Source organism: Geotrypetes seraphini, chromosome 6, assembly GCF_902459505.1.
Source record: "Geotrypetes seraphini chromosome 6, aGeoSer1.1, whole genome shotgun sequence".
Classification (NCBI taxonomy): domain Eukaryota; kingdom Metazoa; phylum Chordata; class Amphibia; order Gymnophiona; family Dermophiidae; genus Geotrypetes; species Geotrypetes seraphini.
The window spans coordinates 119701225-119719343 of NC_047089.1; the positions used below are offsets into that span (position 1 = coordinate 119701225).

General features: G+C 44.6%; 1 protein-coding gene across 5 annotated transcripts in view; it reads right to left on the reverse strand.

The window, feature by feature from the left end:
* The window catches only part of NEPRO (nucleolus and neural progenitor protein), a 280012-nt gene extending 263411 nt beyond the window's left edge, over positions 1 to 16601 (reverse strand). For 3 of the 5 annotated variants that reach the window (XM_033949209.1, XM_033949208.1, XM_033949212.1), the window contains exon 1: positions 16480 to 16601. In XM_033949209.1, coding sequence (XP_033805100.1) covers positions 16480 to 16564 — 85 coding nt within the window. In that variant the 5' untranslated portion in view covers positions 16565 to 16601. Of the gene's footprint in view, positions 1 to 15814; positions 15947 to 16044; positions 16236 to 16479 lie in introns of those variants that run through there. The other 2 variants (XM_033949210.1, XM_033949211.1) reach the window with 2 other exon arrangements.
* Positions 16602 to 18119: the final 1518 nt, after the last annotated feature.

The following is an 18119-nucleotide window of genomic DNA, read 5'->3' on the forward strand; positions in this document are numbered from 1 at the left end:
GGGATTGTTCATTATGAATTTGTACTAACTGGACAAACAAGTTAATCAAGTTTACTATTTGGAAGTGCTGCGTGAAAAATTAGACAAAAATGACCTGAACTTTTTGCCAACTCATGGCTCGTGCATCTCGACAATGCACCAGGTAATTTTTAGCCAGAAAATAAATAACTGTATCGCAACACCCATACTACTCACCTGATCTGGCCCCTAATGACTATTTTTTTTACCCGAAGATAAAGGAAATATTGATAAGGAAGACATTTTGATGACATTTCAGACATCAAGGGTAACAAAACAGCAGCTCTGATGGGTATTCCAGAAAAGAGTTCTAAAATTGCTTTGAAGGGTGGACTACACTGGCATAGGTGCATAGTTTTCTAAGGGGAGTACTTCGAAGATGTCCATAGTGATATTCAGCAATGAGGCATGTAGCACTTTTCTAGGATGAGTTTGCAAACTTAATTGTCACACCTCATACAACAGAAGTAAAGGGCCATTCCACAGTAACTCCACAGTTCACACACAGCAAGCACAAAAATTTTAAAGTTTGCTCTTTGATGCAGTGCATATCTAGATAAAAAAAAAATGTACATGTACAATATCCTTTATCTGAAATGCTTGGGACCAGGCATATTTCAGTTTTTGGAATTTTAGGGTTTTCAGAAAAAGACATACCATAAGACTATAAAATTGCCACAAAACTTTTTATATTTCAAAATAAAGCCAACATTAAACACTTCAAATGCAAACTTGTTCCAAACTATGGCACTGGAGCAACACCTTTAAATTATAAATGAAGCTTAACATGTATCATCTTTAATCACACTCAGGAGCAAATTCGATAAACGGCATCCCAATTGTAGGTGGTGGTAGGCATCCTACCGCTGTCTAACCAGCCAATTGGGACATACGATTAAACCCCCCCCCCCCCCCAAGGCAGGCTGCCTACATTGCAGGCATCTTCGCGAGCCTAGGAAGGCGCGTAAGGCCGCCTAAGCTCACCCAAGGCTAGGCTTGGTTTTGCCTGGCACTGGCTTTAGGCGAGCTTAGGCTGCCCTAGGTGTCTCCCTAGGGCCGCAATAGGTGCCTGAAAAGCACAGTTACTTACTGTGACAGTTGTTATCCAGGGACAGCAGGCAGCTATTCTCACATATGGGTGACGTCATCCACGGAGCCCGGATGCAGACAGCCTCGCAAGCAGACTTGCCTGTAGAAACTCAGAAGTTTCGAGTCTGCCGCACTGCGCATGCGCAAGTGCCTTCCCGCCCAGCATAGGGTGAGTCTCCTCAGTTCAGATAGCTAGCAGAGAAGCCAACCAGGGGAGGTGGGTGGGTTGTGAGAATAGCTGCCTGCTGTCCCTGGATAACAACTGTTATGGTAAGTAACTGTGCTTTATTCCAGGACAAGCAGGCAGCCTAGTCTCACATATGGGTGCCCTCCAAGCTAACCAGAATGGGATGGTGGGAGTGTTGGTAATTTAGGAGAATAAATTTTGTAATATTCTCTGGCCAAAATGGCCATCCCGTCTGGAGAAACATCCAGACAATAATGAAAGGTGAAAGTATGAACCGAGGACCAAGTGGCAGCTTTGCAAATTTCCTCAATAGGAGTGGATTTGAGGAAGCTACTGAAGCCGCCATGGCTCTGACTTTGTGGGCTGTGACTCTTTGAGCAGATGTGAGGACAAGGAGAAACACCACTTTCCAAGTGAGATATTTCAGATGAGCAGTAGACATTGGTTCAAATGGAGGCTTCATTAACTAAGCAAGAACAACATTGAGATCCCAAACTACTGGAGGCAGTTTGAGAGGAGGTTTGACATTAAAAAGCCCTTTCATAAATTTGGAAACCACCGGATAAGGAGAGGGGTTTCCCTTCAATAGACTGATGGAAAGCAGCAATTGCGCTGAGATGGACTCAGATAGATGTAGACTTGAGGCCAGAGGTAGATAAGTGCAAAAGATAATCCAGAACAGAAGATAAGGAGGAATCTTGAGGCTCTTTGTCATGAGAGATGCACCATGTAGAAAATCTAGTCCATTTTTGGTGATAGCATTGTCTAGTGGCCGGCTTTCTAGAAGCCTCTAAAATGTCTCTTACAGGTTGAGAAAACTGAAGAGGAATTATGTTGAGAGGTACCAAGCTGTCAGGTGCAGAGACTGCAGGTTGGGATGAAGTAGAGATCCTTGACACTATGTAAGCAGAGACTAAGAAACTGGTAGAAGGTATGGTTCCCTGCTGCTGAGCTGAAGTAGAAGGGAGTACCAAGGTTGTCTCGGCCACCGAGGAGCTATCAGAATCATGGTGTCATGATCGGTCTTCAGTTTGACTAGAGTCTTGAAGATAAGAGGGAATGCATTCAGGAAGAATTTGTCCATTCCAATAGAAAAGCATCTGCCTCAAGGCGATGAGGAGAGTATATTCTGGAGCAGAACTGAGGCAGTCTATGGTTGTGGGAAGATGCAAAGAGATCTGAGGAGTTCCCCACTGAGAAAAAAATGTGATGAAGAGGCGAGGAATTGAGTGTCCATTCGTGAGGTTGCAGAAGATGACTCAATTTGTCCGCCAAACAGTTTTTCTCCCCTTGAATGTAGACAGCTTTGAGGAAGATGTTGTGAAGGATTGCCCAATCCCAAACCTTCAGAGCTTCTTGGCAAAGAGGGAGAGATCCCGTTCCTCCCTACTTGTTGATATAGTACATGGCGACTTGGTTGTCCGTCCGAATGAGGACTACCTGGTTGTGAAGAAGATGCTGAAAAGCTTTGGGAGCATTGAAGATTGCTCTGAGTTCCAACAGATTGATGTGACATTGACGATCTGTGTTAGACCAATGGCCTTAAGTACGGAGACCATCGAGCATAGAACAGACTTAGGGGGTGGGTCTGTGGAGTGGGCAGATTTGATGGGCTATGGCCCTTATCTGCCGTCATTTTCTGTGTTTCTATGTTTCTATGAGATGAGGCCACCAAGCATAGGTTGAAGAATCTGTCGTGAGAATCTTCTGACGAGGGGGCGTTTGAAACAGTAAACCTCTGGAGAGATTGGAAGAGAGCATCCACCAGTGGAGAGACTGTCTCAATGAAGAAGTCATTGTAATTTGCTGAGACAGTGGGTTGAAAGCTTGCGCCCACTGAGATGCCAGGGTCCACTGAGAAATTCTGAGGTGAAGTCTGGCAAAAGGAGTCACATGAACTGTAGAGGCCATGTGACCTAGGAGACCCATCATGTGTCTCACTGAGAGTGAAGTGAGGGATGATACTTTGTGACAAAGTCGAATAAGAGCATTCTGACGTTTTTGAGGAAGGAATGCTCTGAGTTGCACAGTGTTCAGTACAGCTCCAATGAACTGTAGAGTCTGAGAGGGCTGTAGCTGGGATTTTGGAAAGTTGATTTCGAACCCCAAACTTTGGAGGAACCTAGTAGTCCATTGGGTCGCTACAATAACCTCCTGTTGACACAATGCTTTGATGAGCCAGTCGTCCAGGTATGGAAAGACTTGAAGGCCCGCCGTCCGCAGTGCTGCAGCCACCACCACCAGGCACTTCGTGAAGACTCTGGGAGATGAGGCAAGGCCGAAAGGAAGAACCCGGTACTGAAGATGTAGATTCCCCACCCGAAATTTCAGGAATCTGCGAGAGGCTGGAAGAATTGGGATACGAGTATAAGCCTCCTTGAGATCTAGAGAGCATAACCAATCGCCTTGATCCATCAGGGGATACAGAGAGAGCATGCAAAACATTTCTTTGACAAGAAATTTGTTGAGAGCTCTGAGGTCCAGGATAGGTTGCAAATCTCCCATTTTCTTCAGGACTAGAAAATAACGGGAATATAAACCCGTGTCCAGTTGGGTCAAGGGAACTTCCTCAACAGCTCGGAGGCGAAGAAGAGCCTGAGCTTCCTGAAGAAGGGGAAGTTGCGACATGCTGGAAGGAAATTCTCTTGGAAGGAGATCTATCTGGTGGAACTTGAAGAAATTGAAGTGAGTAACCCTCCTGAATGATTGTGAGAACCCAGAGGTCTGATGTAATCTGCTCCCATTGTTGGTAAAAATGATGGCGCCGACTTCTTTTGGGAAGAAGAGAAGTCTGAAGGATGCAGGTGGATTTTATGCTCAGACTTAGATTGTCAAAAAGACTGCGCTGGCTTAGCTGCAGCAGGAGTCTGGGGTTTTTACTGATGCTGCTGCTGTGGCTGTTTCTTAGGCGGAGTCTGGAGAATGCTGGAGTGGATTTCTGTGGATATCGAGGTGGAGACGGCCTATAAGGCTTGGAAGCTGGAGTATTAGCCTTAGGACGAATCAAAGAGGCAAAGGACCGCTCATGCTCTGAGACACTTACTGGCAGCCTCAAAGGAGTTGTCAAAGAGCTCATTACCTTGGCATGGTAAATTGGCTAGACAATCTTGCAAGTTAGGGGTCCATGTCCACAATGCATAGCCAAGCCAGACGCCGCATTGCTACAGCAAAAGCAGTGACCCAAGATGACATTTCAAAGGCATCATAAGTGGCTTGAAGCATGAAAATACGTATTTGAGAGAGTCTGCTGAAGTTGTTGGAATGCAGGCAACCTGTGTTCGGCCAGATCAGAAAAGAAGTAGGGCATGGTAGTACTTAATGTAGTACTTTAGATAGAATGTGAACATGAAGTTGTAATTCAAGATCCTGTTTACCATCATGGAATTCTGATAAAGACGGTGTCCAAATTTATCCATCGTGCGGCCCTCTCTGCCTGGAGGAGATGGCAGTATAAACCCTGGTGGGGTTAGATGTTTTAAGAGATGATTTCACCACTAAGGATTGATGAAACAACTGCGGCTTCTCAAACCCTTTACAAGGAACTGTGCGGTAACAAGATTCCATTTTATAGGGGATAGCCGGAACTGAATAAGGAGTCTCAAGATTCCTGAGAAAAGTTTGTTTCAAAACAGGATTCATGGGAAGTCTCATGGTGTCCTTTGGCGGATGAGGCAATTCCATTTCAGCCAAATATTCAGGAGTATACTTAGACTCGGATTGAAGATCAATCTGAAGAGCCTTACTCATCAAAAATGAATCTTGAAGAAGATGTGGATTTTGAAGCCAAAGACTCCTCAGGAGGAGAAGTGGAGTGAGACATAGGCGCCGCTGATAAATTGGAGAAGCCTCCCTGTATCCAAAGTAAGAATCACAGAAGAAGCTCCGCTGTGTGATATAGGCGGAGTGAGAGAGTGCTTACGTTTAAGAAGCCTCAATGGAAAAGTCCCAGGAGTATGAGTAATTGAGAGCCTCGACTCGTGCCTCGTAGAGACAGGTGAAGGAGGATCCCTTATAGATGGTCCTGAGTTCGGGGCCTGGATATGCCTTATGGTGGAGAAGCACGAGGCATTGAAAACTTCGGAGATCAAGACCTATGCCTGGGCTTGGAAGGGGTCTTAATGAGCCTCAAACAATGCATAGGAGACTCTGTACTCTTCCGAGGAGACTCTTTAGACTTCTTTGAAGCAGGTGCCTCGAGGACGAGGAGCGCTTCGAGTGAGGCCTCAAACGAGGCTTGTCCCCCACGTCTCGAACAGGGTGAGTAGCTGGAGACTCGGATCTGGAAGGACAAGGCGAGGAGTCACTGGAGGACAATGGTCAAGACCGATGAGGTTTTGCTCGAGATGCCTCAACAGAATGCTCAGGCTGGCTCACAGAAAGCAGGGGCAAGGCAGGGGCAAGCTTGGCCAAAACAGTGGTAAGCTGCGTGGTCAGTATAGCTTGCAGCATGTCCTCGAAGACAGGCACTGAGACCAATGACTCTGGTCTGGAAGGTGCAGCAGTGCGCTCCATTGAGGGCGACCTCGAAGATGAGTATTCCCTATGTTTGGAGGCATGCTTAGAAGGAGGTCTCGTGGAGGCTGGCACTACACTCATTGCCAGGATTGCCTGAGACTCAGCTGGAGGCTTCTTAGGTAGAGTACCTGCGGAGGAAAGAGGAGACTTGCCTGAAGTCGAGACCTTCAGAAGCACAGCAGACGAGGCCTTCGAGGATGAGGGCGAGTTGCTCAAGGTCGAGGACTTGGAGGACGAGACCACAATGGGGGTCGAGGCCAAGGCTTTTTTTGCAGACTGTTCCATAGGACCAAAGAGCTCAAGGATCATGGCATGACACCGCCGGAGAGCTCCTTTTTGAAGAGCAGCACAGTGCGAGCAGGACTCAGGACAATGTGCAGGCCCCAAGCACTTGATACACCAACGATGGGGGTCGGTGAGAGAAATAGCCCGATTACACTGGCTACACTTCTTGAACCCGGTAAGAGGCTGGGACATAGGAAAAACACAGCCGCAAACAAACGAGGGCCAGCGGCAGGGCCTGAGCCCAAGCCCCGCCGAACTGAAACCGACAGAAAAAAATATAGTGTTCCCCCAGTCATTCGCGGTCGGCAGTTTGCGGTCCCAGTCATTCGCGGTATTTTCCAACCGCCGACCAGAAGAGGACAGCTGGAGAGGCAGGAGAGAGCAGCCGGAGCGCCGGCAAGTGAAGGAAATCTCTCGCTGTATACTCCGACTGCCTCTTCCTACACTAAAGTTGGGCCTTACCAATCAGGAGCTGTTTTGACACGCAGCTCCTAATTGGTAAGGCCCAACTTTAGTGCAGGAAGAGGCAGTCGGAGCATACAGTGAGTGATTTCCTTCACACACCAGTGCTCTGGCTGCTCTCTCCTGCCTCTCCAGTCTCCCCCAAGAAAAACTGTATTCGTGGTTTTTCAAGATTCACGGGGGTTCCTGGAACAGAACCCCCGCAAATTTTGGGGGAGTACTGTAAAAGGTGGGGTTTTTTTTAAGAGACACGCCGCACGACTAGAAAAAGAACAAAGTAAATAAAAAGAGAAAGCTGCGGTGCAAGAAGGCAACTCAAAAATCGGCAGAGCTGAGAAAACAGGTGCTTCTGGCTCCACAGGAAACTGAGAACTGAGGTACCTCACAGGAGATGCACGACCTACGTTTAGCAGGAAGGCACTCGTGCATGTGCAGTGCGGCACTCGCAAACTCTTTGAAAGTTTTACAAACAAGTCTGCTTGCAAGGCTGTCTGCTACGGGGCTCCATGGATGATGTCACACACATGTTGAGAATATGCTTGTCCTGGGATAACTGTGTAGTGTCCTTGGTATTACTGTGAAGTCCTTCACTTGATTTTAAACCTGCTACCTCTGTTGCTTGTGTGTGTCCTCTGTGTCTGCTGTGATTGCCCTCTGCTACTACTGTGTTTGCTTATCTACTGCTTGTCTGTCCTGTTGCCCTTGTGGTACTTGCCTGTGTAGGTGTCCTTCCCTAGTGTTTCTTATTTGCAGTGCTTGTCCCTTAAGGTCCTTCGGAAAGGCGCTCTCGCTAAGGTGAGCACCTTTAACGCTTGCCTTCGACGTGCACCGAATGGCTGAGCGCCATTGGCCCCTCCCCTTTTAAGGGGAAGCTCCAGTGGATGACGTCGAGGGGTGGGCGGAGCTAGCTCTCGCCGCTGCCCCTTGCTCTCTCCTGCCTTCTGTTCCTGCTTCCCTTCTCTTCCCTGCTGTTTGCCTTCTGTTCCTCTCCTCTGTCTCCTCTCCTGCTTCCTGGCTTCTTTCCAAAGCCTCTACCTGAGTGCCATTGGCCCCACCCCTTTTAAAGGGGAGCTCTGGATGACATCGGGGGTAGGCGGAGCTAGCTCTCGCCGCTGCCCCTTGCTCTCTCCTGCCTTCTGTTCCTGCTTCCCTTCTCTTCTCTCCCCTACTGTTCACCTTCTGTTCCTCTCCTGCCTTCTTTCCAAAGCCTCTTATGTTCTTATAAGAACATAATTGCTGCTGCTGGGTCAGACCAGTGGTCCATCATGCCCAACAGTCTGTTCATGCGGCGGCCCTCCAGTCAAAGACCAACGCCCTAACTGAGACCAGACCTACCTGCGCATGTTCTTGTTCAGCAGGAACTTGTCTAACTTTGTCTTGAATTCCTGGAGGGTGTTTTCCCCTATGACAGATTCTGGAAGAGCGTTCCAGTTTTCTACCACTCTCTGGGTGAAGAAGAATTTCCTTACGTTTGTACGTATGTTACATTTCCACCAACTTGATACATTTCCACAAACCTGATCCTCCCTATCACTGCAATATAATTTGTATCCTAGTATCACAGTATCCTATTGTTATCTTCTTTCCATCAGGTCTCAGAGATGGCCTCTTATATCTAAATTTCATTTAGTGTAATATATTCTAACTCTCCCATTCTGATTTTAGGCTTCCAGCATTAGAATACAGACATTTCAAACAATGTTTGTCATTCGTACTTACAACTTGCTCAGCAGTTGATGCGGATAATTTGCAATCTTTAAAGTCTATCTGCTCTGTGTTTAAGGACACCTGGGCTACTATGGTCTCTAGAGAGATTTGACACAGGGCATGAGGAGGGAAGAGAGGTGTTGGGCATGGAGGTAGATGAGAGGGAGAAAGAGATACACAGGAGGTAGGAGAGAAAGAGGGAGATGTTGGATTCAGGAGCAGAATGAAGTGATGGAAAAATCCACAGAATTCTGCCAAGAGTAAATAAAGAGGCGTGAGAGGGAGAAATGTTGGATATGGTGGTGGAGAGGGAACAGAGAGACAGATTGAAGGAGATGCAAGGGAGAAGAATGCTGGACATAGTGATTGAGGGAGAAATGTGCTGAAGAGGGGTGGTAGCAGAAATGGGCATGGGGCTGGTGGGCAGTGGTGAAAACTGCTGCACATGATCTTGGGGATGAGAAAGGGAAAAAGCACAGTTACTTTTCGTAACAGGTGTTATCCAAGGACAGAAGGCAGATATTCTCACATGTAGGTGATGTCATTCACGGAGCCCCTGTACGGACAGCTTTAAAAGTGCCACTTTAAGAACTTTAGAAAGTTCGCAAACCGCCCGCACCGCGCATGCGTGAGTGCCTTTCCGCCTGACATAGGTATGCAGCTCCTCATTTCAATAAGCCAGCTAAGAAACCAACCAGGGGAGGAGGGTGGGTCCTCAGTTCATACCTTCACATTACTGTCTGAAATCATATTCCAGATGGGATGGTCACTTCGGCCAAGCAGTATTGCTAAATTTATTTTCTAATGGCCAACACTCCCTCCATCTCATTCTAGTAAGCTAGGGCGTCCCACATGTGAGAATATGCTGCCTGCTGTCCCTGGATAACACCTGTTATGATAAGTAACTGTGCTTTATCCCAGGACAAGCAGACAGCATATTCTCACATGTGGGACGCCCTAACTTACTAGAATGGGATGGAGGGAGTGTTGGCTATTAGAAAAATACATTTTGCAATACTGCTTGGCTGAAGTGACCATCCCATCTGGAATAAGATTCTAGACAGTAATGTGATGTGAAGGTATGAACTGAGGACGAAGTAGCAGGTTTATAGATTTCATCAATTGGGGAAGAGTGGAGAAAAGCAACTGAAGCTGCTATAGCTCACACTTTATGGGCTGTGACATGATTCCCCAGTTGCAACCCAGCCTAAACATAACAGAATGAGATACAAGCCACCAACCAAGTGGAAATAGTGTGCTTGGATACTAGATGTCCAAACTTGTTAGGATCAAAAAAAATAAAAAGTTGAGGAGATGTGCGATGTGATTTGAGTTCTATGCAAGAAATAAGCTAAGGCATGCTTGCAGTTCAGACTATGAAGAGCCGTTTCTCCAGGATGAGAGTGAGGCTTGAGAAAAAATACTGGAAGCACAATTGATTGATTCAGATGAAATTCAGTGACGACTTTAGGAAGGAACTTTGGACGAATGCAAAGCACAACCTTGTCAGGATTACTGTGAACAGTGGGGCCGCCACCAACACTTGAAGCTCACTAACTCTTTGAGCTGAAGAGATAAGAGAAAAACCACTTTCCAGGTGAGATATTTTATATGAGCTGTAGACACTGGTTCAAAAAGAGGCTTTATTAGTCGAGCCAGTACTACATTAAGATCCCAAACCACCGGTTTTCCGTCAACTGGTCGGTGAAAAGCATTGATAGCACTGAGATGCACTTTAATTGAAGTGGACTTAAGACCAGAATTGGATAAGTGTAGAAGGTAATCCAAGACTGAAGAAACAGATTCTGCTGATGAAGAGAACACCAGGAGGAAAACCGTGTCCATTTTTTGTTGATAACACTGCTGTGTAGTCTGTTTTCTGGAAGTTTCCAAAATAAGTCTGACAGGCTAAGAAAGATGAAGGTCAGCCGAGGTCAGTCCGAGAGGTACCAAGCTGTCAGGTGTAACAACTGAAGAGATCTATGACTCTGGGTGAGAGGGAAAAATTTGAAGCAGCTTTGGTTCCTTATAGAGAATGATGGTTGTTACCTAGCCGTGGGTAACCCGCCGAAACGGTGACCCCAAAAAAGAAAGGTCACCACGAGATCGGGGACAAGGCCATTCATCGCCCCATGGGATTGGGGGTGGGCCTGGGGCAGGACTGAATATTAATAGATGTCCCGTTTTGATGAAAAAAATAAATGGTCACGTTAATGATACCTTACCATAAAGAACTGTGCCATAGCAAACAACTTTTGCATCAAGAATAACATTTAATAATACCCAAACATACTTAAAAAAAAAATACACACAACTCTTTGAAGACCTAAAATATGTAATAATATATTAATAAGGTAATTTCCAAAACATTTTATGTTGGCAAATACTGTAGGTATTTACTTATTAATGCACATTTATCACAGGTAATATTTTATACAATAAGAACAATTTATTAATAATATATGCACATTAATTATGTTATTGCATGTTAATAGACGCTCATAGCACCTTTGTGAAGCAACCAAGAAGCGATCCACTCCCCACAACACTACCAAAAGTAAAACCAACTGAAAAACAGCAGCCAAACCACCAAAGACCCTTCCACCAACCAAAAAAAAACACAACCCCACCCCCCAAAAAAAATTGAAGCTAACCACACGAGCCCAGCACTTCATACTGTTAATCCTTCTTTTAACCAGCAGGAAGACAGCAGCAAATAACCTCCTCCCTACACCCGCTACAGATATAAATAAATCTCTCTTCCAGAACATCAAGTGACAGAAACTCAAACCTACAATCTAACACTCTACATTCCATTACCACAGCATGGGGAAGAAGACCAACACACACAAAGACTAAATCACACCGACACCCCCAAATCACTTACCGTATTTTCACCCGTGCTATACCCGTGTAAAACGCGCACACGGGTATAGCACGCAGGGAACACAAATTTATGTAAAAAAAATTTAATATAGCGCGCACACGCGTATACCGCACATGCTAAAACCTCCTCCCGCCTACTCCGAACTGGCATCCTCCCCCCCGCTCACTTACCCGCGTTTTACAACTTTTTTTTTTCAATCTGATCCGACATCCCCCCTGCGAACTGGCATCCTCCCCCCCGCTCGCGTCACCCCCCTCCCCCGTGATCCTACATCCCCCCCCAGCACCGCAAAACATCTCTTACCCAATTGGGCACCAGCACCAATGCACAGGATGTGCCAGTGCCAGTGCCCAAAGAACCTCCCTCGTTGGTTTGGGCTGGGCTGGGCTGGGCGGTGCGGAAGAGATCCTCCTTCTTCCTGCGCCAGGCTGGACTAGGCTTTGAGCATTTGCGCATGCTCAAAGCCTTCTGGTCTCGCTCTCTCCGAGATAATCTTGGAGAGAGCGAGACCAGAAGGCTTTGAGCATGTGCAAATGCTCAAAGCCTTCTGGTCTCTCGGAGAGAGCGAGACCAGAAGGCTTTGAGCATGTGCAAATGCTCAAAGCCTAGTCCAGCCCGGCGCAGGAAAGAGGATCTCTCCTGCACCGCACCGCCCAGCCCAGCCCAAACCAACGAGGGAGGATCTTCGGGCACTAGCACGTCCTGTGCATTGGTGCTGGTGCCCAATCGGGTAAGAGATGTTTTGCGGTGCTGGGGGGGATGTAGGATCGCGGGGGAGGGGGGGAGAATGCCGGTTCGCAGGGGGATGCCGATCGGATTGAAAAAAAAAAGTTGTAAAACGCGCTCACACGTATAACGCGCACGGTTATGCACGGTGCGTGAAAATACGGTATATACCCAAACACAACTCACAACTATCAAACAGAGATATCCACCACACTCAAATGCGCCTACTTAAATATCAGAGCGCTAGGTCCAAAAACAGAGCTTATAAAAACCTGGATAACACAAGAAAACCTGAACTGTCTTTTCCTCACAGAACCTGGCTAACCTCCAACACAGACCCCAGAATAACTGAAATCTGCCCACAAGGATACAAAATTACAGAGAAAAAAAAAGAGGCGAAGGCCTAGCAATCTTAATCAAACAAGACCTAACCCTTAATATAATTGAGAAAACATCTTATCCGTACATGGACCTGGAAGTTTGCCAACTCTCAAGCATCACACTAAAAGACACACTAAACTGCATGCTCTGCTAATTAGTGCCGGGAAACTGGTCTTTAGCAAGAACCGAAGTGGAAGACTTCATATACCAAAACTCACTAATAACAACCTACAACTCACTCCTAGGAGACCTAAATCTACACCTAGATGATCAATCATCCAAACAAGTAGACAACTTTCTCTCATTTCTCAAAGCCTTACCTTTCCAAATGCTAAATCCACAAACAACTCATGAAAAAGGCCACCAACTTGATATTGCAGCCTTCATGACCCACCAACCATCCTTAACAGAAATTCATAGATCTAACGGAACATGGTCCAGATCCATCTGGTCAGACCACTACACCTACACTTTCAACTTCAACTGACCAAAAACAAAAAAATATAACAAAACTCAATAAAGTAACATACACCTCACACAAACACATTGAACCCTCCATATTCTGGTCTAAAATAGATTATTCTAGAAAACAACCCCGAGGACTTCATCTTACATTGGGAAAGACTATGCTCCAACACCCTTGATGATTTAGCCCCACTGCAAATCAAAACCAGACCCAGCAGGAGATTGTTTATTGTTTAATTAGTTTCTTGATTAAACGCTTTATCGATTCTGCAAAGCGTTGTACAAAACACTAGATAAAATAACATTGCAACAAACAGAATTACCATTAAAACAAACTTTTAAAAAAATGAAAATACAAAACTGTTAGACGAACTACAACACGTACTAGGTTAAATAAGGACGCACTAACAAAAGATACATGAAGGAAAGAGGGAGGAAATACAATAATTATAGTAAATGAGAGAGACATTAAGGGAAAGAACAAAAGGGCAGGACTTAATGGGGAAAAAAGAAGGAAAGAAAAGAGAAAAGAAAGAGAAGAAGAGAGATCAGATAAATGATTCGAATCCGAACTGCTACAACTCAAAAGACAATGTAGATGACTAGAAAGAAAATGGAGAAAATCTAACTCGGATCATACAAAATCCGCCTGGAAAAAAAATCAACAAACAAAACAAATCAAAATTAAAGGACAAGAGAAAAGCACACTACACCAACCTAATAGGCACTGAAACCCAAGACACCAAAAAACTATTCCAAATTCTAAAAACCTCAACTAACACCAAACCTTACCTGACCACTAACAATACTACCCCCCCCCCTCAGCCACTCTATTAGCAGAACACTTCCAAAATAAAATTACTAATGCAAGAGCTACCCTCAATGATACCTCTAATCACCCTAACAAATTCACAATTCTCCCCACAGAGATTCTACTGCAGCAGACAGAATATGGTCTCAATTCCACAACATTCAATGGCCCGAATTCAACAAATACTACAAAAAATACAGCCATGCATCCTGTGACCTCAACAACTGTCCATCATATCTCCTAAAAACATCCAGCACAAAATTCCGCACTCTTCTTCTAAACTGGATAAAAATCTCGCTAATAAATGGCCGTTACCCTACCAACCTCAGCGAAATCATCATCACCCCGATCCTCAAAGACCCCAAAGGACCGATAGACCAAACAGCCAACTACAGACCCATTGCCTCTATTCCGCTCTACATCAAAATAATAGAAGGACTAGTTGCCAAATTCCTCTCCAATTACCTAGAAAACCATAACATACTCCATCCCACACAATCCGGCTTCAGAAACAACTTCAGCACGGAAACACTACTAGGATCTCTCTTGGACACAGCCAGACAACATCTCAGCACAGGAAAAAAAAATGATGCTCATACAACTAGGCCTGACCGCTGCATTAGACTTGGTGGACCATAACATACTACTACAAATCCTAGATACAATAGGTATCACAGATAAAGTATACACATGGTTTGAAGGATTCCTTAAATCAAGAACCTATAGAGTAAAATCAGACAAACAAAAATCTGAACCTTGGTCAAACCCCTGCGGAGTTCCCCAAGGATCACCTCTATCCCTGACTCTCTTCAATCTCTATACAGCCTCCCTCAGCTCTCACCTGGACAAACAATGCATAACCTCCTACAGCTATGCCGATGACATTACCATTCTCATACCCTTTGATCAACCAGAACTCTCCATGACAAACACAATATACCAAACACTAAAATCAATAGCAACCTGGATGAAAGATCATAAACTGAAATTGAACCCAGATAAAACTAAATTCATCCTCCTAGAAAACAACAAAATACCAACCATAACCAACATTGAAATCAACGCAATCAACTACCCCATACAAGCCACCCTAAAACTGCTAGTAATAACTATCGACAGATGCTATACCATGCAACCGCAAATCAATAAAACAATACAAAAGTCATTCTTAGTCATGAGAAACTTAAGATAAGTTCGGAAATTCGAGAAAACACAATTCCAGGTCATAGTTCAGTCCTTAATAACTATGCCTACTTGACTACTGTAACATCCTCTACCTCCCATGCCCTACAACCATAATAAAACAACTACAAACTATCCAAAACACAGCACTAAGACTCATCTACTCATTAAAGAAACATGACCACATTACAGAAGCATATCTCCAATCGCATTGGCTTCTGATCCCAGCAAGAATACAATTTAAATTCTACTGTCTACTATTTAAGACTTTATACGGAGACAGTCCAAACTATCTGAATAACCGCCTCATCCACAACACCTCAACCAGACATAGGAAAACCCACATCCCATTCTAATACCCCCAATTAAGGAGGCCAAACAGAAAAAAAATATATGATGGCCTCCTGGCCACTCAAGCAGCCAAACTAGACAACCAAATCGCCAATTTACTGACGGCATCCCTCGACTACAAGACTTTTAGAAAAGAAATAAAGACCATACTCTTCAAGAAAACCCTGAAAAAAGAAATAATACCGCAAGTTTAAAATTCCACCTCTCACTAAAGCCAACTACCCCAAACAAATAACCTTACCCATTTCTTCTCTTTTTCAAAATAACCAATTTTTTTTTTTTTTTGTTAAGTTCTTGTTGTAATACAGTGGTCTCAAACTCAAACCCTTTGCAGGGCCACATTTTGGATTTGTAGGTACTTGGAGGGCCGCAGAAAAAATAGTTAATGTCTTATTAAAGAAATGACAATTTTGCATGAGGTAAAACTCTTCATAGTTTATAAATCTTTCCTTTTGGCCAAGTCTTAATAATAACATTGTCATTTATAGCTAAAGACACATATGATCAAGAAACTGTTTTATTTTACTTTTGTAATTATGGTAAACATACAGAGGGCCTCAAAATAGTACCTGGCGGGCCGCATGTGATCCCCGGGCCGCGAGTTTGAGACCACTGTTGTAATACATCCTGGATAATTCTTTTGTAATCCACCTTGAGCTGCAAGGTAATGGTGGAATAGAAATCCCTAATGTAATAGTTTGCTTTTATATGACAACTTGACCGCAAGACTACTGCTAAGGATATGTACCATTTTGAAGCCAGACTGGCAAAGGACAGCTCCTACCTATACCATTCTACTTGACCACCAAGGATTTCTGCATGTAGGCAAGGGTGTGGGGTGGACTTTGAGAAAATTTGATAGGAGGGAAGACAGGGGACCTCCAAACATTTGCAAAGATGTCTGTAGGGGGTTGCTTTAAGAAGGTTGCTAACCAGTGGAATCGCATAACCACAAGTTAATGATTCCCATTTTCCCACCTTAAACTCCCAAAGCAACTTCTCTTGTAACTTAAGTGTGTTGCAGTGATGTAGCCAGCCAATACTGAGAATACTTGGGCCCAAGGTAATCGACTATTAAACGTACAACACTGCGTACGCCTTTCAGCTATAGAAATGATAAACATAATAGTAAAGCGGGCATCCATGCCATCCCACCCCTACAAAGCGCGCCATCGAACTTTGCCTGTCCTACACATCTAGAGCTGCAGCAGCGGTTGGGAGTTCCCTTCTCCGGAGGCGGAGCACTGGGATGCGTGGAGGCATGGCACTGCAGCCAGTGGATACATTATTTTTTCGAATCCATGGAAGACGATTTGCATTTGCAACTTCTCAACTAGCAATCATTTTTTATTGGCGCAGAAAACGCAACATTAATAAGACGTAGCATAAATCTTAAACGATCCACCACAGTACCTGAAATATTATCTTTCGACGCTACAATTGCCCGCTGGATCGCTGGAATAGGAATAACTACTCGATTCCACGTGTCTGACGCCATTTTCAGAAGAAGGTGGAGTTAAAAACACGTGACCATACTAAATCAGGAAGACCAAAGAGACACAACTGTTAAAGTAGGCAGATGCCGATTGAAAGCTAAAACTGACGCTTTAGTTTTTACAGACTGCATACTCATTCTTTTCTTTTTTTTTTTTTGTAATTATTTATTTATAAACACAGAAAGTGAACAAGAAAAACACACGGAACCCAATCTCCAGAAATGCAACAGCAAAACAACAATGTCACCAAGCACAAGATCTATGTTGAACATTTTTAAGAGACCAAAACAGAATAGGTGGTTGGGGAAGGTCTTAAGAGATTTTTTTTTTTTAATACAAAAGCTCGTGTCTGTGGATTGCCAGCCTTTATCCTTTTTTAACTAATTTAGCATAGTCGAAACAAGGGAAAACAGGAATATGCTGGGCTCTAGTATACCTAGATTCTCTAAATAGGTAGGATAACCAGATTTCCTCTTTATAAAAAGAGAATTTGTGGTCCCACCCTCACACAAACCTCATGTTTTCTTCCCCAAACTTCAGCCCTCTGCGCAGGTGTGGCCATCAACATGATAACACACTCAATATCACGTCGACAGCTGCACTTGTCGCCATGACACCAAGAATACTTCACGGGACATTCATTCCTACCAGAAAACCTGGCCTTGGTCACATATGTAGAACACAGATAAACCCTATGCAAATACTGGACCACAAACTAAAAGTCCTAGGGCTCCTTTTAAGAAGGTGCGCTAGGGCTTTAACGCGCACAATAGCGTGCATTAAATTCCCAAGTGCACTAGCCGCTACTGCCTCCTTTTTAGCAGGCGGTAGATTTTTGGCTACCCCGCGCGAGCTAAAAACCCTAGTGCACCTTCGTAAAAGGAGCCCCTAATATACACAAACGAAACCCTAAGATGCCAGATTCTCCCTGCAGTACAACAGAGAAACAGAAACACATTTCTTCATGAACAGTGCAAAATATAAACAGCAGATGTAAATTCTGAAAACTGACACATTTAAGAACATAAGCATTACCTCTGCCGGGTCAGACCAGGGGTCCATCGTGCCTAGCAGTCCGCTCCCGTGGCAGACCCTCAGGTCCATGACTTCCAAGTGATCATTCACCCAAATCATTTATTCCCTATTCATTTACTATCCTGTATAGTTACTCTCTATTTGTACCCTTCAATACCCTTCTCCTTCAGGAAGTCATACAATCCCTTTTTGAAACCCAATATTGTACTGGGAGCACATTCCAGGTGTCCACCACCCTCTGAGTAAAGAAGAACTTCCTAGCATTCGTTTTGAATCTGTCTCCTTTCAATTTTTCTGAATGCCCTCTTGTTTTTGTTGTCCCCACTAGTCTGAAGAATCTGTCCCTCTCCACCTCTATGCCTTTCATGATTTTATAAGTCTTTAACATGTTGCCTCTAAGTCTCCGCTTTTCCAGGGTGAAGAGCCCCAGCTTCTCCCACCTTTCAGCATACGAAAGGTTTTCCATGCCCTTTATCATCCTTGTCGCTCTTCTCTGGACCCTCTCGAGTATCGCCATATCCT